General features: G+C 35.8%; 1 protein-coding gene and 2 long non-coding RNA genes across 3 annotated transcripts; all 3 read left to right on the forward strand.

Moving 5' to 3' along the window:
• Positions 1-5,963: 5,963 nt before the first annotated feature.
• On the forward strand, positions 5,964-8,157 carry LOC146943790 (uncharacterized). Its single transcript, XM_085742054.1, has 2 exons — positions 5,964-6,755; positions 7,068-8,157. The coding sequence occupies exons 1-2, from the start codon at positions 6,096-6,098 to the stop codon at positions 8,115-8,117; spliced, it is 1,710 nt and encodes a 569-aa protein (XP_085598180.1). The 5' UTR covers positions 5,964-6,095; the 3' UTR covers positions 8,118-8,157.
• Positions 8,158-9,735: 1,578 nt separating this feature from the next.
• Positions 9,736-10,647, forward strand: LOC146943791 (uncharacterized). The gene is made up of 2 exons (XR_015025703.1): positions 9,736-10,121; positions 10,201-10,647. It is a non-coding gene; the product is annotated as an uncharacterized LOC146943791 (long non-coding RNA).
• Positions 10,648-11,434: 787 nt separating this feature from the next.
• LOC146943792 (uncharacterized) lies at positions 11,435-13,397 on the forward strand. The gene is made up of 2 exons (XR_015025704.1): positions 11,435-12,285; positions 12,377-13,397. It is a non-coding gene; the product is annotated as an uncharacterized LOC146943792 (long non-coding RNA).
• The last annotated feature ends 9,463 nt before the right edge of the window (positions 13,398-22,860 follow it).

Genomic DNA, 22,860 nt, shown 5'->3' on the forward strand with positions numbered 1-22,860 from the left:
AAGATAGGCACATCCTCATCTTCTTCAACATCCATAACCACAAAGTCAGCCGGAAAAATAAATTTGTCCACTTTTACAAGAACATCTTCGGCCATACCTAGTGGTTTTGCAAAGGATTTGTCGGCCAATTGCAACATCATCCTAGTCCGCTTTATACAAAGGTCACCAACTCTTTTGGCAACGGACAAAGGCATGAGATTGATGCTTGATCCAAGATCAAGTAGTGCTTTACCTACATGTGTTGTGCCAATGGCTACCGGTAGAGTGACTCTTCCCGGATCTTGCTCTTTCTTAGGCAACGTTCTTTGAATAATAGCACTACAATTGGCATCAATTTGGATTGTCTCTTCATCGTTGACTCTTCTTTTCTTGGAAAGGATATCTTTCATGAACTTCGCATAGACCGACATTTGTTCCAAGGCTTCTGAGAATGGTATATCAATTTGCAACTTCTTGAAGAGTTCAAGAAACCTTGCGTATTGCCGCTCTTTGTCTTTCTTCGATGGAGCATGTGGGTATGGTAAGCGTTGAGCTACCACTTGCTTCTCAACTTCTTGTTTCTTCCCTTTATCTTTCCCCACATCTTTATTCTTCCTCTCCATCTCCTCTTGTTCCACTAGATCTCTTTTTTGATTTTTTTCTTTTTCAACTAATTCTTCTTTATTCTTTATATACACTTCCTTCTCTAACTCTTCCTTATCCTCCTCGAACTTATCTTTATCCTCCTCAATGACAACTTCATCATCCTTCTCTTCAACAACAATATCTACACCTACCCCTTTACCTACTACTCTACCACTCCTTGTAGCAATAGCTTTTGACTGCTATGCCTTGTGATGCTCCTTAGGATTTGGTTGAGTGTTAGCGGTGAAAGTTCCCACTTGCGGAGGACCTTGAGCCATTTGTTGTGCTAACTGACCAACTTGCGTCTCAAGGCCTTTGATGGAAGCGTCGGTGTTTTTCTGGTTAGCCATGGACATTTGCATGAATTGCTTCAAGACCTCCTCGGTGCTTTGGGAATTATTAGGTTGTTGGGGGTTATTTGGTGGTGGAATTTGGTATTGATTATTGAATGGTTGTTGGAATTGAGGGAAAGGTTGTTGGTAGAAGTTTGATTGCGGATATTGGTAGTTATTGTTGTAAGGTGTTCTCCAAGGTCTTTGTTGGTTTTGATTGGCTGGATATCTTCCTTGGAAGTTGGAAGTACCCGGATTTTGGGATTGTTGTGAGGTTCCGGCTTGTTGTGGTTGGTTAGGCCTTTGTTGGTTTCCCACATAGTTGACCTCTTCCTCTTCAAAAGAACCGGGTGTGGGACAAAAGCCGGTGGGATGATCTCCCGTGCAAAGCTCACAAGCATTTACCTGAGATGTTCCTCCTTCTTGTTTGAGAGATTCAAGAATTTGTTTTGGCATAGCTCTCATCTCCTTTTGCATGGCTTCTATTTGTTGAGTGAGAAGCTTATTTTGAGCCAAAACTGCATCGTTTGCTTCTAGTTCAAGGATACCGGCTTTCCTTTGATTAGGATTCCGGTTGTGAGAAGATTTTCTTGTGTTGAGAGCCATTTGGTTAATGATTTTGACAGCATCAGCTGGATTTTTCAAAGCAATAGAGCCTCCAGCACTTGCATCTAGCATTGTCTTGGACATGTCTTGAAGCCCTTGACGAAAAAGATATAGTTGCATCTGGCTATCAAAACCATGCTTAGGACAGCTCCTAAGCAAAGACTTGTATCGCTCCCAAGCATCACATAGAGACTCACTTTGGCCTTGAGAAAAAGTTGTGAGTGATGTTTTAGCTTCAAGATGCCTATCCTCCGGAAAGAACCTCTCTTGAAACATTTTCTCCAATGCAGGCCAATCTTTCATCAACGAAGTAGGTTGATCTAAGTACCACTCCTTAGCCTTACCAATCAAAGAATGAGGAAATAATTTACAAAACATTGGTTCTTCCTCATCTTCCTTCATACCAAGAGTACCGGCGGTAACATAGAAATTTGTGAGATGCTTGTAAGGGTCTTCATGATCCATTCCAGTGAATTGATTCTGAGTTATCAAATTTATCAACCCAGATTTCAACTCGACTTGCTTGGCATTTTGATTACCAAGGTTAGCTAGCCTCCTCGGACTAACCCACATAGGTAGAGCATCATTATCTTCTTCCTGAGCCATGACTACTTCTGGTTCACTCTTCGGAGATGAATGTGCAGAAGAATGTGAAGAATCACCAAGTGATATAGTATGCACCGAACCTGACGGAGAAGGAATAAAAAGTAAAGATTCCGGCTGAGCCAGCCTGGCTAATCTCTTAGCTTCCTTTGCTTGCTTCTTAAGTAACCTAGCAGTTTTCTCTATTTCTGGATCAAATTGAAGGTCTTCTTTAGAAACGGTACCTCGCATATACAAAGTTTACCAAGACTATACCAGGTGGTTAGCATCAAAAATAATGAATGATATAAATTTATGAGTATATGCATGAAAGAATTTTGTGCAAAATTGACTTAACATGACAAAATTGTTTCAAAACTTATAATATAAAATACGTTACTCCCCGGCAACGGCGCCATTTTGATGTTTGTTTTTCCTACATGTCATATAACTATGTACACGTGAGTATATATAGGATCGTTTCCACAGGGAGTTACGTTAATTATAAGCATTTTCACAATAGTTCACATTAAGGGTTTGGATATAATTTGTTTGTTTGTAACACTATATCCACAGATGACATAAAAGTAAAAACGAGAGGGTATCGAACTATTTCGCTTGCGGTATAAGATAACGAGCAAGCATAACAGCAGCAATCTCTCGATCGATTAAGATTCTAGCTTTATAACCAATATTATTACAATCATTTCTACAACATCCTTCGTGTCCAAAGCGACATCGTTATTTCTAGGTTATCGTTTAAACATTCGTGTCCAAATTCCTTAAACGATAACAAAGTCGATCAGATAACTTAATCGACCGTGTCCAGCCTGATTAAGTATCCGAAAGCTTTAAAATCTTGATTAAAAGTAATTATCAAAGGTTTACAAACTTGTCAAGAGTGATATAACATAGGATAGATTGTTATTCTAGTTCTAGATTCAAGAGTTTGTGTCCAAATCATCTTGAATCTCTTGGAAAGCATTAAAAGCAAGAATAACAACAATATTGAATCATTAAGCTAGAACCTTATGTATTAAAAGATCAAAAGATTACATAATAGCTTGGTTGTTACCTCAATACTACAAAGAAGGTGATAGTTACACATAGACATGTAAACTAATGCAAGGAATGAAGGAAAGATGAAGATTCCATGCCAAGATCCTTGATGTCTCAATGAATCTAGGGTTGAATCTACTCCTTAATCACTTGCTTTGTGTTTCTCTCTATGAAATAGCTCTAACCTCTCTCTAGAAATGTATAAAATGTTTCAATGGAATAGTGAATGACCTAAAAGAGAGGTAAGAATGCTATTTAAATGGGCCTGTATTTTTGTACCTACGCTAATAGCGCCTGCCACGCTAATGGCGTGGTAAGTCGGCCTATAATCTGACCAATGGGCTGCTGCCACGTTGGCCTTGCCCTGCTTCTACGCTCCAGCCACGCTAATGGCGTAGCTTTCTGGACTTGTTACGCTAATAGCGTCTCTCACGCTAATGGCGTGGTTCTTCATGGTCTGCTACGCTCCAGCTACGCTATTAGCGTACCTTTCTGGAGTGATTACGCTAATAGCGTAGCTTACGCTAATGGCGTGTTCTTCACAAGTGCTCCAGATTTCACGCTCCAGGTGCGCCATTGGCGTACCCTTCTGACCTTGGGCTTTTCTTCCTCACGCTAATAGCGTAGATTACGCTAATGGCGTGGTTTCCTTGAATTTTGACTTTTCTTGCTCCTTGCTTGTATTTTCCTGCACAACAAGGGTAGAATAAGGCTCAAAAGCATAAATGACATATTAACACAATATTTGGAGTTTTTCATAGAGAATCTTGCAAAACAAGTCACTAAAATGCCGAAACTCCTATATGAAATATATCACTTTTAAACATTTATCAGGTACCCATGAGCGCTTAGATGAGATGACACGAGTCTCTTCTAACTTAACCAAGCTTTGAGTTCGAATCTAGCTTTGGGAATGAAGCAGCGTTAAAACTCTTAGGAGAACTTGATGCCCTTTTGGGTCCCACAATGCTCGAGGGATTATTCTCCACAATTGTGCGCAGAGGATATCCGATAAATTAAGAGCTTAATGGATATCACCAAGGATGCAAAATAATTTTACCTTATCATCAAATAAAAAATTACCCCCTCCGTTTCAAAATCAATGTCGCAGTTTTACAATGTGCACTATTCACATAGCTTATTTTGACCATATTTTTTAACTAATATATAAATACAAATTTTAGCATATAAGATATTGTTTGATTTGTCTCAATGAATATTTTTAAAATATCAAATTTTTATAATTTTTTATTAAATATAATTAAAGATATTAATGATCAAAGTTGTATATTGGCATGTGTGCAGTGGTTAACTGCAATATATATTTTGAAACGGAAGAAATATTATATTAATTTATAAATTTTAGCACAACTAATTAAAATATCAAAATTGTATTAGGAACCCGCAACCCCAACTCTTCACTTGTACCTGTGTAGGTTTTAATCACAATCGTCATTTACGAATATTCACGAATTACTTTATTATTATCATATGTCACTTTATTACACTATCACAATCAAATGAATATCTGAAAGCACTTTCTGAATTGTTACCATCAAAATCTGAGGGAAAAAAATGAATGCAACGTCCCCACTCGTTTCTCGCATGGGCGAACCACACCAAGTCCAACAATTTAAAATTGTCTCGTTTCTCACGTCGTCACTCACAATACACAGAGATCATCACATACTTCCTCGGTCTCTATAAAATTACTCATGTACCAAAATTTACGATTATTAAAAAAAAATTATAATAATAAATTTGTCTGTGGTTACTTTTTCAAGAGGAAATATGTGTGATTATTATTAGAGTATTACTTTTCCCACCCTATGGCCTTCTCGCGCGTCCTATTTTTTTTTACCAAAATACCCTTTATCCGGAAAATATATTCCGGACAATATTCGGAATGTATAATCCATACCGTTTGAAAATCACCCTGTCTCGTGAGGACTTGCGAAACTTGGGGTTGGTCAGTTGAAATACAATCCGGATAACATAATCCGGACATAAGAGCTGTATTCCGGAGAAGATATTCCGCACGCCCTATATTCAAAACGAGCGGGAAAAAGTAGACGTCTTTTTCCGGAATATGTAATCCGGATAGCTAGGTTATATATAGTTCTCCAGAACCTAGCTGAAGCAGACCACCTTTATCAAAAACACTCCCTACACCTCTAAAAAACACTCCATTTGGGCAAAATCTTGGTTTGGAGCAGCAATCTGGCCATAAAAGGGTGTTAACATCATCATTTTCGTCTGAATGCAAAGGTAATGTGTATATAAACCTTTCCCTAGTCGATTTTTAGGCGATTAAGATTTGATCACGTTGTATGATCTTCACTGTACTTATCCGGAACACGTAATTCGGACTGTGTTCATGCATTCCGGATAACATTTTCCGGACACCAGCAGTAGAGAAGCTGTGTTCATTTTCTGACTCTGTTTTGCACTGTTTTCAGTTATGGTTGTTCCTGTTGATCCCCCGAATGATGATGGACCTGAATGATGATGGACCTCAGAATGAACCTCCTGTTGTGGAAGAGCTTCTTTTACTTGAATATGCGCATGATTCCGGAGATGCCAAATCCGAGAATCCCCCACCACCACCCCCGAAAGTAGTGGATGCTCCTCCTCATATTCCTCCTGTTGTACCACCTCCAGTTGTTGCTGTTTGTATTGACCAGCGCGAACATTTTACCACCAAACACAAGTTTGCAACACTGAATAATTTGTTGGAGTGGGTTCGGGAGAAAGCTAGGAAGCTTGGGTTTTCCACTGTTATTGGTAAATCCTATAACGGTGGCAACAGAAGAAATGCATTTGTTACTTTGATATGTGAAAGGGGAGGTTCATACACTGAGTACAAGAGAAAGAGTCGGCGTGAAGACTGTGATGGCTGCATGGATGGTTATTGTGGACTCCGACACGGAGGAAGCATATATTGATAATTGGACCCGGTTCAAAGTTGTATGCGCAAAATTTCCCAAGTTTTTGGATTATGTTGAAAAGACAATTTTGGATCCGGTTAAGGATAAGTTTGTGAGGTTTTGGGTTGACAAACACCTTCATATGGGGAATACTACAACAAACAGAGCTGAATCTGCACACGCTCGGTTGAAAAAGTATCTGAGTAGTAGTATGGGTGATTTGAGCACAAACTGGAAATCCGTTCATGCCATGCTAGAGCTGCAACATACCGCAATACATGCTTCGTTTCATACGAGCATTATCATGCTTGAACATCGGTTAAAAGACAAGGTGTTGTGGTCTAGGTTGATCCGGAACATTTCAAGGGAAGCTTTGCATCATCTCGTAGTGGAGTACAATAAAGCACTTGAAATTGGTACGGATAAATCAAGATGTGGTTGTTTGAGTTTGATCACATACGGGTTACCGTGTGCATGTATGCTAGCTTTGAAGATCAAGAACGGCACCGCCATTCGTTTGGAAGAAATTCACACCCACTGGAAAAGGTTGGGGTTCGAGTACGAGGTTGACCCGAAGCTTAAAAAAGAAGACATCTTTCTATTGCCAGAATGGGATATTCTCCAGGTATTTTTTTCAAAACTGTCTATGTTTATGTTCTGCCCAGGATTTCTGTTTCTGTATTATGTACTGGTGCAATCCGGATTATATAATCCGGACATAACAGTTGTATTCCGGAATATGTAATCCGGATAAGTAGCATTTACGCCCCATGCAAGTGCATTTAAGGCTCATGCAAAGGGTGTATCGGGAAGTTCCGGATTATACAATCCAGATTAGCTTGTCTATTTCGGATTGTATAATCCGGAAGTCACCAGTAGTAACAGAATGGCATGTTTCTGACTGGTTTTCCTCTGACTGTTTTGTTGCACATTGTAGGCGCGGTTCAAGGACGCCGATTACAACATGAAAGTGCATTTGAAAGAACAATTCCGGCAATTTATTTTACCGGAAACCACCTCTATGCGTCCACCGCCAAATAAGGTCACCACCAAAGGAGCTCCAAAGAAAGATAAGCAAAGCATTCGATCGACAAGGCGGTCCCCTTCCCTATGGGAGATTGTTGACTCCCAAGAGCAAGAAACACAGGGTTCACAGACACGGTCAACAGGGACAAGTAGAAAGAGAGCACGGAAAAGCAACATGTCTCCTACTCCTCCTAAGCCAATTCCAAAAAATCCCAAGAAGCCAACACCCGTTGAGGTCCACATACCAAACAAAGACCAAATCCCAATTTGGATGCATGGCTTTATTGAAAAGGTTACGGATGTACCCGGTGATGGCCATTGTGGGTTCCGAGCAGTTGCGGTCCTACGTAACTTGACTGTTGATGATCACGTATTAGTCCGGTACAACCTTTACAAAGAGCTTATCGGTGTAGAAAATGAACGCTATCGGAGGATGATTAATGATGATAGACGGTATAACGAGGTCTTGGACGCTCTATCCTACTCCGGTATTGGCATTGCACCACTGGATAAATGGATGACAATGCCGGATATGGGGTTCCTCATCGCACAGAAATTCAACCAAACAGTTGTTGTGTTGTCCATTGGGAAATCAGAAACCTTTTTCCCTCTATGTGGTCCACCGCCGCCTCCAACTATCGATCCGTTGATATGTCTGGCATATGTGAATGACAACCATTTTATGGCCTTGAAATTGAAGGATGGTTGTCCGATTCCTCCCACTTCCGCTCTATGGAGACAATACCATCGAGAGGATGCAGACACATGGCCTGATAGATATGTCAGCCGGATGGCAGATTATAATGAGCTAAGTCGGGCGGCGGGTGTTGAGGTCATAGAAGATGATGAAGAGTTGTACGTTGTTGAAAATCTTGATCCCGATGAGAGGGTTGGTGTTGGTCCTGCTCCTGGTGTGAAGGTTGAAGTGGATGATAGTCCCATTGATCTTTCGGCGCCATAGATTAGATATATATCATTAGTTTAGTTGAAATGTATATCATTAGGTGAAATGTGTAATGATATAAATTCAACTTTTTTTTGGTATAATGATATATATATATATAATCATTTTTTGATATAATATTTAAGTTAATTGTCTTTTATACAAACATATATAATGATTTATTGAAAAAAAATGATAAAAACCACGATGACATGAAAATCTGTTTCAGTTCTGTGCACTGCTTCATTCCGGATTATATAATCCGGAAATCCCCGAGGGTAATTTTGGAAAAAAATAGGGCGCGCTAGGAAAGGCATAGGGTGGGAAAAGTAATACTCTTATTATTAAATTACTTTTTTGTGTATAGATATATTCAATGTTAATGTTTTATATGTACTCCCTCTGGTCACTATTATAAGTAAAAATTGACTTTTTATGTTCATTTAATAAATGATGTATACGGTCTATATATAGACTACATACATTATTTATTGAATGAATCTAAAAAGTAAATTTTTGCTTATAATAGTGACCGGAGGGAGTATTGAATAGTGATAGTGATCGGACCCCAATCATTAGAGCTAGCAATGATAAAATATCATATCCATATAAAGGTGACAAATTTTATGGAGAAATGCTTTTTCCAGCGACACATTATTTCGCTTCGCGGAATATCTAGTTGTTTGCAAATGAGCAATAGTGCGAATTCATGAATTTAAAATAGTGAGTCATTAATCTCTAACATGAGTAGTGATGAATAAACCTAAACGGCTCTCTCTAGGGTGGGAGACCTTAATAGGTCTCCTACCGGTGCATGACCATTCAAAACCGTTGGATTGATTAAACACACTATTAACTAAATACACTTGATTACTTTTCTTTCATCAATGACAAACACCCATCACACCGGACTTCTCAAATCTCCTCTCTATTCATTCTTCTTTTGGCTGTTTCAGTAAAATCACCCAAATCTACAGCGACATGGTTTCAATTACTCCACAAACATGCAACAACTTTGGTTTAAATTTTCAATTTTCAATTCATATAACAACTAAACCCATTCTCAAATTCTATTCATGCCATTGGAAAAAAGGAACCAAGAAGATAAATCCATAACAGTTTAGCAGACCCCTAAAAAGAAATTGAATTCATAGCAGAGATCAACACATGACATAATTAATAAGAAGCTAAACCCATTTTCGATTCATATAACACGAATTCTTCATCCATTTACATAACATCAACAAGTTTGATGCAGTTTTTCCAGCTATGTAAACATCCATTTTTTCTTCACCATTCTACTCTGAATTAATTGTTCACGTTTCTGTCAAAAAAATAATGCTCAGATCTTGGATAGAGGCACTGAATCTAATGAAGGATATTTAATTGATTTTGATTTCATGGTTTATAAATAATATTGGATGAAAAATGGAAGAGTTTAGTTAGAGAATTTTCTCTAAATTTTTGAGAAATCTAGACTTGTAACAAGACTTTCTTTTAAAAGAGTGAATCTGAATAAATGAGATGAAAGAATCAAATAATTGTAACAATGAATAGTAGCAGTTCTTGCCCAAATCCTGATAATTTTGCTGTCGTTAGGTATTGTGCATCTCATAGCTTCAAATCTGCATTGAGGGTAGGCATGGCAACAATACCCGTCCCCGTGGGTACCCGCCCATACCCACCCAAAGTTGACGGGTTTTCCCCGCTTTGACTGGGTTTGGGTATGGGTATGGGTTTTCCCCGATTCCAAAACACGGGTATGGGACGGGTAACGGGTATATAGGTACCCACCCCGAACCCATACCCATACCCTACCCGAATGTATAAAATTACTTTTTTACCCCTTTTTTTTATATAAATAGAAACACAAGAACAAAACCCTAGATCTATTTCATTCCTCCAGTCCAGCGGCCGAAATTGCTTTCTGTTCTGCATTCTCTCTCAACGCGCAGTGCTGCTCATTTCATTCATTCCATTCTCTCAATGACTCATTGGCTTTCTTGATAGTTTGCCACTTAAGTACTTTATGAAATATATACTACTTAGTTCTTTAGATTGATTATGTCTATCTTTTCTGATTCAAATTTACCTCTTTCAGGTAAAGGTCTTCTTTGCTGTCTCTGAAAGTGTTGCAGCTAGAATTGAGCTACAAGATTCCTTCTACAAACGTTCGGCTGAAGAGGTGAGAAGAGAAGCTGAGTTAAGGAGAAAAAAGATTGAAGAGTCTCAGCTTTTAATCCCAAAGTCACTTAAAGAAAAGCAAGCTAAAGCTGCGAAGAGGAGATACACAAGAACTATTATTAGGATTCAGTTTCCAGATGGAGTTGTACTTCAAGGTGTATTTGCTCCATGGGAACCAACTACGGCTCTGTATAAACTAAATTGTTTTCTTTCCTTACTTTCACTATTCTCTTCTTTTCCCCTTTAATGGTGGGGGATATAGATACAATTTATTTGTTCCTCATTTTCATTCATAATTTTGTGACAAACAATATTGTAGTCAGATACATCTTTAAACAAAAAGAAATCATTATTGATGTTGTTATTTGGTATTGCTGTTGAGCATTCTACTGATGGTATTGCTTTGGGGGTTTTTTTCTTTGTTTCTGGTACTATTGGTTTGATAATTTTTTTATTAAAAAATATTCACTATGGGTACGGGGATGGGGATGGGATCCCCGAACCCGTCGGGGACGGGGATGGGATTCAATTTCTCATCCCCGTTGGGTATGGGTAGGGTAACGGGTAAGTTTTTGAGAATAGGGTATGGGGATGGGGAAGGTAATACCCGTCCCCACCCGTACCCATTGCCATGCCTAATTGAGGGGAGAGAGAATATGGAAAGGAAGATGGATAGATAGTACATGATAAGATCCGTAAGGCTTCATTATCCAATGGCCAATGTTTTTTTACTTGTCTCGCGCACCGTAGGAGACCTACAAAGGTCTCTCACTGTAGACAGAGCCTGAATAAACCCGTGCATATGGTTCATCTCTAGTTGTTTAACAAAAGTAACTTAAAAACCAATTCTAAAAGAAAAAACTTATTAAAAGGCCAATCAGAAAAAACATCGTATTGCTTTGTGTTTTCCGCTGACGTAATTTTAATTTAATTATACGAAGCTAATGTTAATCTCACTATCTCAGTATATTAATTGGACTTGCATTGCATGCATATTGTTGACCATAAGAGATTACTATTACCGAGTGTTCACAGTAAGTAACTCAAGGTCATTTTTAGTTTCTTATAAGATTTGATTTTATATGATTAATGTATCAAAATTGGATTGAATAACTCAATAGAATTTTGGTTTCACCTCTTTATAAGAAATATCGTCTAGCAAGAGTACTTAAATTGGTTTATTAATTAACCATTTGCACTTGGAACAATGACATTCTAGCATACTATGATTCAAAGATCAATTCTAGAATGCGAAATTGTACACTCTATTTTTTACTACTAATTTCCTGTTGGATCACATGGGAAGGGACAATCCCTTCCCACCATGGGAAAGTTTATTTTTGTGGTTAGATTAAAGAGGAGCATAGATTTTATGATGGTCTGCTCACACTATATCATCCACCACCATTCTCTCTCCTACACTCACCACCACCACCTCCACCACCATATTCCTTCATCTCTCCATCTGGTCTTCTTTTACATCTTCCACCACTCTTCTCTCTTCCCCCACCACCAGCAACATCAAAACGCAAGAGGATTCATCCCAATAATGAAATCAGATTAATTAATTAATTAAAATAAAATCATGGAACACACAACAACAACATCAAACACGCAAGGTGTTGTTCTTTCTTTTAAATGAATGAATTAATGAATATTGGAATCTGGTCTAGAAACATGGCCAACTAGCAAACCTCCCAATCTGCAATTCACCTACCACCACCTATTACTTTAACCTCATTGTCTTCAACTTACTATCTTCAACCTCCATGAAACTACAACACATTTCCATCGATGTTGCAGCTAATGATTTTGTTTTGCAGATTTACCTTCTTTTATTGTGTGATTAAAGTGACAAGAATCATATCAAAAAAAGATGAAGATGGTGAAAGGGGTGGCGCTCGGCGTACAGGACGGTGGGTGTGTGGCGGTCGACGACAGGTTGAAGGTCGGTGGTTCTTTGAAGATGGTTGAAGGTCGACGACAGGTTGAAGGACGGTGGGTGGTTTTCAGAAGCTTTTTAGTTGATTGCAAGTATGTTTTGAAGGAAAGAGTTTGAGTGTGGCAAGACATCAATCGTCCAAGTTCTAAAGTTACCAGGTACAGTGAAAGCTTCTTGCCACCAAAGTCTGATGTTGCTGGGACTGGTTATGATGGTGTTGCCGGTGGTGGGTTGGTGGGAATGAAGAAGAGTGATGGTGAAAGATAGTGACAATAAATTATAGTGTTGACAATGTATGATAAGACTGTGTTCCTTAGTTGATCTAATGGATCAAATTGGCTTTCCCATGGTGGGAAAGGATTGCCCTTTCCCATGTGAAACGCCACCTCTATTTTTATGTACACTACAACACTTCTAATTGATTTTTGAAAATAATTAACATAATAAAACGTAAAATATTTTTTGTGACAATGTAATGTACTTAGCAATATTAGGGATAGGTGGAATTGGAGCTTATATTGGTTTGCTTGTGCTAGCTGAATGCTTTGGAATAATAGATGGTCATGTTAAAGATATGGCATGGTAGGAGAACAATGCTTTATGTGTGAATTGCAAAGCTAATACAAGAGGACTTCTCAGAAAAAGTAAATGGAGAGGTACAGTAGAAAGAAGTACCATATGTGGATGTGGCTGAAGCATGGTCCTTCTTGTCAATTAATTGCTCACGTACATCACATCTTTGCAAATTACATAAGTCCTAGCCATTCAAAAATACATAAAAATTATTATTGCACAAGTCTCGTTGCCCTTGGTGCGTTTTTTTTTTCTTTTTCTTATAGTATAAATAAACATGTCTTGCTAGTTGCAACTCACAAACTCTTCACCATTATTTTGCAACAAATCATATTTTTACCTATGATCTAATGTAGCCAATCACTGTCTTAAGCTCACAGGTCACAATTTCTTTCATCTCTTCCTCTTAATCTCAAGAACAGACCTCTCTCCATTTCTTTTTCTATAATCGACTCTTTCATTTATCAGGTAGACTTTTGTTTATGCTATGTTATTTCTCTTCAAACGTTTTATTTCCAAAAATTTAATATATATCATGTAAACAATTTATTCATTAAGATCGAGATATTATATGAAGTTAGAACACACTTACTTGGAAACCATGATTACTGCATTCGCCGAGATTTGCATTCGCCGAGATTTGAGACAAAGTGTTCCTGTGCCTTTCACATGCTCCGGACTTAGGGTTTTCGATGGGACAAACCGCTAATGAGCAGAATTGTCAGAGTGATGGCAAAGGGGACCTAACCTCTCTATTTATAACCGTGCAACCCTAGGCACCACCCATCATGGGCCTAGTGTTTGGGCCTACACTATGTTTCTACACAAATCAGATTAAGTGCCCAAAAGCCCATTATTTATTGATCACTTTTATTAGGGCCTAAGCATCATCAAATGGATCACAACATCAGTCCGTTTTTATTAAAACCAAAACCAACAATTGATTGTAGCCCACAAAATATTAGAAGAAATTCTAACATTCTCCCACTTGGGCAAAATCAATTGTGTATTTTAAAAATAAAATAAAAATGAAAATTTAAAAAATAATTTTTGAAAACGACTCTCGGACTGATAACAAACTTCCTAACGTGGCCACTACATGATCCCATGATGCAACACTTAATAAAGACTCCGTCCAACTAAGAACTGAATGATATCGAATCATGGCGGTAGTTATATCCTTAATTGATACAACACCTTCCATGGTTACAAATATCACCAATTCCGTCGACTAGTCATTTGTGTAGAGTGTAGCAAGAAATGATATGTCAACGTGATCATCGACCATACTATCATTTTCATTGTCGGTCCTCAATTTCTCTCAATGCCTTAAAGCCAAAGAAATTATGTGATTTCTCTCAAATGCTTAAAGCCAAAGAAATTATGTGATTTCTCTCAAATGCCTTAAAGCCAGAGAAATTATGTGGTTCACGGAAAACCACATTGCCTCAGCTCCAAAATAGTGTCAATCACCGGCATAGTGATCCCAACGACACTGAGCTCTAATTTTCACACATAATACATCAGCTCCAAAATAATGTTAACAGCCGACATAAAGATCCTGTCAACATTGAGCTCAGATTTTTCACATGTAATGCCTCAGCTCCAAAATAGTGTCGATCACCGGCATAGTGATCCCTTCAACACTGAGATATAATTTTTCACATTTGATATTTGATATATACAAGAATTCATCTCATCATCAATAATTAAATTGAATGGAAATTCATATCAATATATCAAAGAAAATAAGTGAAAGAAAAATTCATCATCAAAAATTAATAATATAAAATTCAAACTCCCACTAACCAAATGCATCAAAAGAATTCACAATATTCATGTTATTCAAAATGACTCTTGAAAACAATGAACCTAAGTCATTTGGTTAAAAGAACAATTAATGTCAAGGTTAGGAAGCCAATGAATGTAATAAATAATTCATAACCATAAATTATAGGAGTTGGGAGCCACTAATTTCATTTTCGACAATTTCAAAGGGTTCAAAAATGCTAGTTGTAACCTTTGGTTTTAGTAAATTTGCTTCTAATGCAATCCACACATGTACCCGGATCATCAAAATTTAAGAAAGGTAGAATATTTACTTTGATTAATTTCTCAGCCCTTTCCCCAATAAATATGATCCAAGTGCTTATGCCATAAAGTAAAGGATGTCTTCCTCAACATTATACCTTATAACAACGAAAGTTTTGACAATGAAATACGAAGCAAGGTTATGTGAAGTCAAAGACAACTTAAATAAACTATCAACAAAAGATCCAGGGAGTCATAAACCATCTACTAGAGACAATTTATATAGATGAACAAAGGATGAAGCAAGGTTATGTGAGTTTACTCTCAAATTTAGTTTTCTACCTCCAAGAGTAAAACTAAAACAAAGTTCATCCAACAAAGAAACACAAATAAGATTCATCCTAAAGGAAAGTATGTGAAAGATATTTTCCAAAACAAGTTCAAAACTAGAATCTTAAATTATATTGACATATCCCACTGACTTCACAGTTTCTCTTAAATCATATTAATCTGAAATTAAGTTGGCATCTCCCACTGACTTCGCAATTACTCATAAATTACAATATTGTCATATTTTCACGTCCAATAACTTTTTCATTAGACACATGGAGACCAATATGATAAAGTACTTTAACTTGTGAGTCATCTCCCACTTATCAAAAGGTTATTTCAGTTCATGCATGTTCTCCTAGAGGCAACTCCAAATCTTACTTCCATTTCTTATAGTTTGACTTGTTTAACATCTCAATGGAAGCATAATCACAAAGAAAATCATTGGTTCAAAACATGAATTCATTAAAATATGTCATAAGACAAGATTCAGCTCAAAATAAATAAGCTATCATAACGAGGCCAATATAATTGTACAATCACCTTTGGGCAGAATGCACAAACTAAGGTCGAAACCCAAGCCAAAACCTCAATTGAGTTAATCAATGAGGATACATTGAACTTGGGAAATTGTCACCTTTGGGCAGACAAATTCTTTGGTTCAAAATATACTCCAATAACTCCATCTTATATAAGTTAATCAATGAGCATGCATAATAAAAACATAACAATTATCCTTTGAGGAAATATATGAGACAAAACACGAATGCATCAAAATATATCATTTGACAAGATAAGATATAGCTCAAAATAAACAAGCTATCACAACGAGGCCAATATAATTGTACAATTACCTTTGGGCAGAATGTACAAACTAAGGTTATAACCCTAGTCAAAACCTCAGGTAAGTTAATCAATGAGCATGTATTGAATTCAGAAATTTGTCACCTTTGGGCAGACAAATTCCTTAGTTCAAAACATTCTCCAATAACTTATCCCAAATAAATTTTTAATTGTAAAATGCAATAACCACCTTTGGGCAGGAAACTACTTGTTACAATTAAAAACATTCCTCAAACTACAAAAGGAAATTTCATCAATCAATCAATAGAGGCGGTCCCACTTTGGTGGTAACAACCTATATCAACGCAAGAAATTCTTTTTGCATAGGAATCAATTACTCTTGTCAAAATATGACACAGAAAAATTATGCATCATTTAAATGCATCTAAACTGGTCAATATCGTTTCAATTTGCATTCATCGTAATTTTATTTGATACGATGCGGTAGAATAGTACGTTAAAAGCACATAAAAGAAAATCAACATATAATTATGTGCTATCTTTTGTAAAAGTACTATTACCGCTAAACTCATAATCTCATTAACAAGTAATGATTTAAATCAATTACCTACACAGCGGAAATATATGAATATATGGGACTTGAATTTCACTACTATTGAGGATAAAAGACAAAATAGTCACAAAAAATATTTAAGAAAAGACTATAATATCCTCAATGTAAGTCTCTATGATAAACAAAAGAGTATTCATCAACAAATGATATTTGTTTCTCATTTCAAAATAATTGACATGTAAAATTCTCCCACTTGATAGAGAATGATAGTTGGATTATCAATCCAAGACTTTAAAAAAAAAATATTTAAACAAATATTCAATTATATTCTCTATCACACAATGGTCATGTCAATTAATATTATATGTCAATCCCTTATATAATAAGAGAACAACTGTAATCAAATTCAGTAAAAAGAATTTAAATTAAATAAAACATTAGCCTATTTTTTTAATTTGTTGCAATAACAATTGTTTGTAGTTTTGCAGAATCATTCATTCATACTTGAGGAAATTAATCACAGCTTCTAAATTAATACTCCCTCCGTCCCAATTTATCTGAGCCCATGGCTCATTTCATACAGATTAAGAAAAATGTATAAATAAAGGGGAAAGTAGAATATATTGTATTGGGAATGATGAAAGTTGTATTGAAAATTGAAATGGCTCAGTTATTTTGAAACACTTTTTTTTAGAAAATGGGTCAGATATTCCGGGACGGAGAGAGTAGTTAATTCTTAAACATTTTAAAATTTGTGGTTGGATACCGTTACATATAAGTGAACATGAAAAACAAATGGCCCACATATGTATGATGTAGAGAAATGATATTTTGACAACCACTTTTTGACAACTTTTGGACAACTTTCTCTCTCATACTCACATGATATTGTTATCATCTCTCTTCCTTTTTCTCTCTCCATTGTTTTTGACCAATAAAAAGTGAGAAAAACAAGGTTGTCAACAAAGTTGTCATCAAATGGATGTCAAACTAAAATCACCTACTCGGGTGCATTTAGTTTTAGATGGGTTCAACTTGGACCATTTTTTTCATGGTTAGATTATATTATACCACCAAATCTTGCTATGGTCCATCCACACCAAATCAAACTCATTAACTCCATTTCTCTCACTGCAACTCTCTCACCTGAACCAAAAAGGACTCCTCACTTTTCCATTATTCTCTCTCCTTTGAGCTTCTTCAACAATGGTGGTTTTTTTTCTTTCCTCAACAATGGTTCAAAAAATGCAATCGATTTCTTTTTGTTCCTTCTTATTTAGCTTTGTTGTGTTACAGAAAGGAATCAATAAATTGGATTAAATTTCAGAAATTTCCACTTCATTGCTAGCTTGAGAATCATTTATATTGACTAGCTTATGTTTCTAGAGATCAAACAATGGCAAGGATGTTTAAAATGGATGTTTATACTTCAATATTTTCTTTTTCCTTTAAGATTAGATGTCTTCCTGCATTATCCAGAACAAAAATCAAATTTGCTGCTGTTGATGAACCAAAAGAAACAAATTATTAATTAACAATGAATCAAGGAGATTTTACATCTAATTAAATTACTTGAGTGCTTCCTCTCACAATTAGATTTTACACTTTTAATTGAGCGCTATAACCTCTAAGTTATACCATTACACATTTAATTTTACAATGGTTGGTGAAAAAAAAATATAATGTGAAGAACACTACAGAGAGCAGGAAGAGATGAAAGAAAGAAAGAGTGTTTGCAATGAGACTATGAGAGAGAAAGGGTTGATGGCTTGTATTTTGTGTGGGTGAACCATAATAAGATATGGTGGGATGGTCAAATCTAATGTTAAAAAAAAAATGGTCCAACTTGGACCAATACTTTAGATGGTCCAAACTAAAATCACCCTGCTTTATGATGTATCCCTTTCCAACCAGGGGCTGGCCTAATCACGTGAACATGAAACAAGCTTTAATACTACTGAGTACTACGTAGCCAAAGTCTCCATCACACTTTGCTGGGTCACCCACACATCATGACACGCCATCCTCTTTTTTGAAGAGCATTTGGCAGCATCAATTATGTCCTCTTCTGTTAGAACTAGAAGTGACCCTAAACGAAATACTAGCTTTTGCTGGGTCTTGTGCAGTAATTGATGAATCAGATTAAAAGATGAACATAAATCAACTAAAACTTTATGAAATCTGAATCATATATATTTTTTCTTACATAAACAAGATTAAGAATAGTATCATTTGGTAGACTTGTTGTTGCATGCAGTTCTTTTCCCTTGTAAGTATGTCCTTCTGGTATTGTAAATGAAAAAGTTGCTCTCTCCATGATTAAACCTTTAATTATAAATACTTCATCTATTATGACATCTCACTCGATGAGTCTTATCGAAAATTAACTTGTTCCTTGAGATCCAAATATTGCACAAACTCTTTGGTTAATGAAGCCATCAAAATGGAACTATTATCTTCATCAAATCTTTGGCAAAAATAAATTATGGATGTCCAGAACCAGAATACCGCAACTTATCCAGATATCAATCGGGCAAAGGCAATTAATGAATAATGGTCTATCTACATTGTCACAAAATGGACAAGTTGGAGAAAGGTGGTTGATTCCTCATAGCTCTAGTGGAGTTGAGAGACAATTACGACGTGTTTTTTTTTTTTCTTTCAAGAGTTTATTTGAACTCATGCATGTTGATGTTGGGAAAGTTTTTCTCTCAAGAAAATAAGAGAAGAAGCAACACAAAACATTAGACCGCACGAAACAGTTGATCTAACGTTTGTCAACGTATGAAGCCAAACGGATCTTCAAAGAAAAATGAGAGCCCAGCACGCTTTTCCCTTTCAGATAGTCCAATTTGTTTGTTTGCCTAAGCCAAAATTTTAGTTGCCAAACAAGTTACAATTATTGTCAAGTCAACACAAGAAGGGGATGACCAAAACAAACAATCACTAAAATAATAATCGACATGGTGAAAAATAAGAATCTACCTTTTGGTCTAAGTTGGACGTTTTTCATGTGCAATTGCAAAAAATAATCTTTAAACATTTGTAGAATCCAAATGAACCGTAAAAGTTCGGATTCAAACATAAAACTTTGATTAAGTTAGAAAATACTCGGGGTTATCTCATTTAAGCGTGTTTTTAGATAATAAAAATGTATTTTACTTTAATTAATCCATTTTATGAAAATAATCACATAATTTGTATTCCCAAAAAAGTATATCTTTTAAAATAGTTAAGTAAAAAATTGTCCATCTTTAAATTTTAATAAGCTAAAAAATTTTCAAAGTTATTTATAACATGCACACGTTGTTGTATGGTCGATGGTGTGCAGCATATAAATATAGCCATATTTTGATTCCCTTATTTTTGGACAAGTACGTTTTTAAGTTATTACTAAATAACTATGCAATTTTCATTGGATAACGTTTGTAGAAACAATTAACAATGTCATTTTTATTCTCGTGCAGCCTTTATATGGTAGAGTTCATGCTATTTTTTATTTTTAATGGAGTAGAGTTCATGTTAATGATGCACGTAAAGTTAGGGAACGTTTAAAGAATATGCTTAAGTTGATAGTTTCTGAAGAAAACCTCTCTGGCCATTTTCCATTATTCCGGCATATAAATTAAAAAATGTTGTGTAAAATTCTGAATCTTTTTTGCTTTTCTTTCACTCCAACTACATAAATTAAATTTGAACTTCCGTGAAGCATGTTCCATTGCTTCCATAATAAGTACTAAGACACACCCTATATTGATCAACATTTCTTCATAACATTCCTTAATTTCATTCAAGTTTGAAGGTTTATGTTTCTGCTACCAACCTTATAGGTCTACATTGTTTTTCATTTTCAAAATTTGTTGTCAGAATTGGTATGTATTTTACCTTCTATATTTATTCTTGTCTTTGGTGGAAAAAATTACATCAAAACCTTAGTTGCACAAAATATTTTCTTATTCTTATGTAATATAAGAAATTATTTAAGATTGTCTTTTAATGTTAGCTTTTAATTCCACAAATTAATTAACCACATATTAGTGAGTTGATTTTCTAATAATCCCTATCACTTTTCCAACTTTTGAGTGGTTAATTGCAAGAAAAAGAATATATATTAATTAGGAGTGTATATAAAAATGTTAGATGTTATAAATATTTTGAGGTGCCAAAAACTGGTGCAAAATCCAGTTTGTAAGTTGATTAATAGATATTTTCATAAGGAACCAATTCCAGTTTTGTGGAAAAAACCAAAAATTGGATGTACAAAATTAAATTTTGATGGGTCATGCAAGGGTATAAGTGGAAAAGCAAGCATTGGAGGTGTTGTTAGAAATCACAATGCAGAATTTTTGCTTGGCTATGCTGAATCAATTGGACAAGCCAATAGTACAATTGCTGAACTTCTTGCACTTAGGAGAGGCCTTGAATTAGTGCTTGAAAATGGTTGGAATGATATTTGGCTTGAAGGGGATGCAAAAACATTAGTTGAAATTATTATGAAAAGAAAAAAAGTTAGATGCATGGAAGTACAAAGACATATGAGTCACATAAATTCAATTCTTCTACCTGAATTTAAGAATTGCTTTGTGAGTCATATTTATAGGGAAGGGAATAGGGCAGCTGATAAATTTGCTCAAATGGGGCATCTCTTGGATGAGCCTAGAATTTGGAGGGATGTTCCTCCTGATGAAGTCTTAGCTATTGTGCTTGAAGATGCTCAAGGTAAAATTGTTCTTCGAAGGAAAGGATAATTCATCATGTTAGCAATAAATGTACATTATTATTTAATTTATTTTTTGTTTGTACGTGTATATATATAGGAAATACAAATTCTCTAGATTCTTTGGGCAATTATTTTTTTGAAAAGACTTTCTGGCAGCATTATGAACATATATCAGTTCATATTTACATGTATATTGGATGTATAAACGAAATTATTTGTTAGACATGCTAAATTGGGAGCACTAGTCTGACCACTAAATTAAATCTAATTGTACATATTCACTTGCATTATTTTTCCTTTTTTTTAAACGACATTCACTCACATTAATTTAGAGAATTCATATTAATAATTTTTTTTGGATAGCTTTAAAGGATATTTATTTTCAGTTAAGCCATGTTTAAAATGATATTCAATACTCTATATTGATTTAGAGAATTAAATTAAATTAAAGAGTTGTCACAAAAATTGTCAAAAAATAGTTGTTTAAATATCATTTCTCTAAATTTAAATGATTGAGCAAAAGATGGAATGGGTATTTGTTTGATAAAAAATTATCAGCCCAAACCACCTTTGCATTAAAAAAAAGAGTATTACTTTTCCCACCCCATGTCTTTCCTCGCGCGCCCTATTTTTTTTTTCCAATTTTGCCCCTGCTCCGGATTACGTTTTCCGGATTACATTGTTAGAATTTTGCAGATGTTTCCGGATTTTAAATTCCGGAATACTGTTTTACCAGAAGTAAAAATAAAATAAAATGCGAATAAAAATAATAAACAGAAATAAAAAGACATAAGCATAAAAAGAAATCATTTTATTAATATATGAACAATACATTACAATAATTTTCAAGCTTTCAAGCTTTTTAAGCTTATTACATCTTAAAACTATTTCTAATCCTATCCTATTACATAACCTATACCAGTGGCTCCAGCTCTAACTCCAGCCACTGATGGAGAGGAAAGAAGGTGGGAGGAAAGAATATGGCGGGGAAGAAGAAATGTTGTTGGTGGGGAGACAGAGGGGGCACATGTGCCTCTAGGGAATAAGAGACCATGTTGGTCAACATGACACCCAGGCAAACCAACCTCAGATTCAGACTGACCCCTACCCTATTGACCGATCATATGACCCCTGATGGATTTCCAAAGAGGCCTCTTTCTATGAAAGGCCAACGATGGAAACACATCGTTGTAGAAGAGGAGAAGAGAAGAAAGAAGAAGGTGTGAAATTTTTTGAGAAAATGAACCATATTTATAGGGGAGGGGGATAAAAAACGTGTGGGAGGCCATAATTACAATCAAAAAACGTGTAAAAACACGTTTTTACACGTTGACCACCGCCCAAAACGTTTGAAAAACGTTTTCTTTGTGGTGCAGACCACCGGCCAAAAGCTTCTGGTGCAATCCGGAATATATAATCCGGAATGCACATATATTCCGGATTATATACTCCGGAAAGATACGATCATGGGGTGAATCAAAGGAGAACTTGGGATTTTGTGTATGGCGATGCTTGGTTCGGATTTTAAAATCCGGATTGCTTCAGCATTGGATTCTTTTTTGTGTCCCACATTGCACCGACAATTTTCGTGGTCCACAACGCCCATATACCTCTATAAATAAGG

This window comes from Medicago sativa, chromosome 2, assembly GCF_051527215.1.
Source record: "Medicago sativa cultivar Bolivia chromosome 2, Bolivia_mono, whole genome shotgun sequence".
Classification (NCBI taxonomy): domain Eukaryota; kingdom Viridiplantae; phylum Streptophyta; class Magnoliopsida; order Fabales; family Fabaceae; genus Medicago; species Medicago sativa.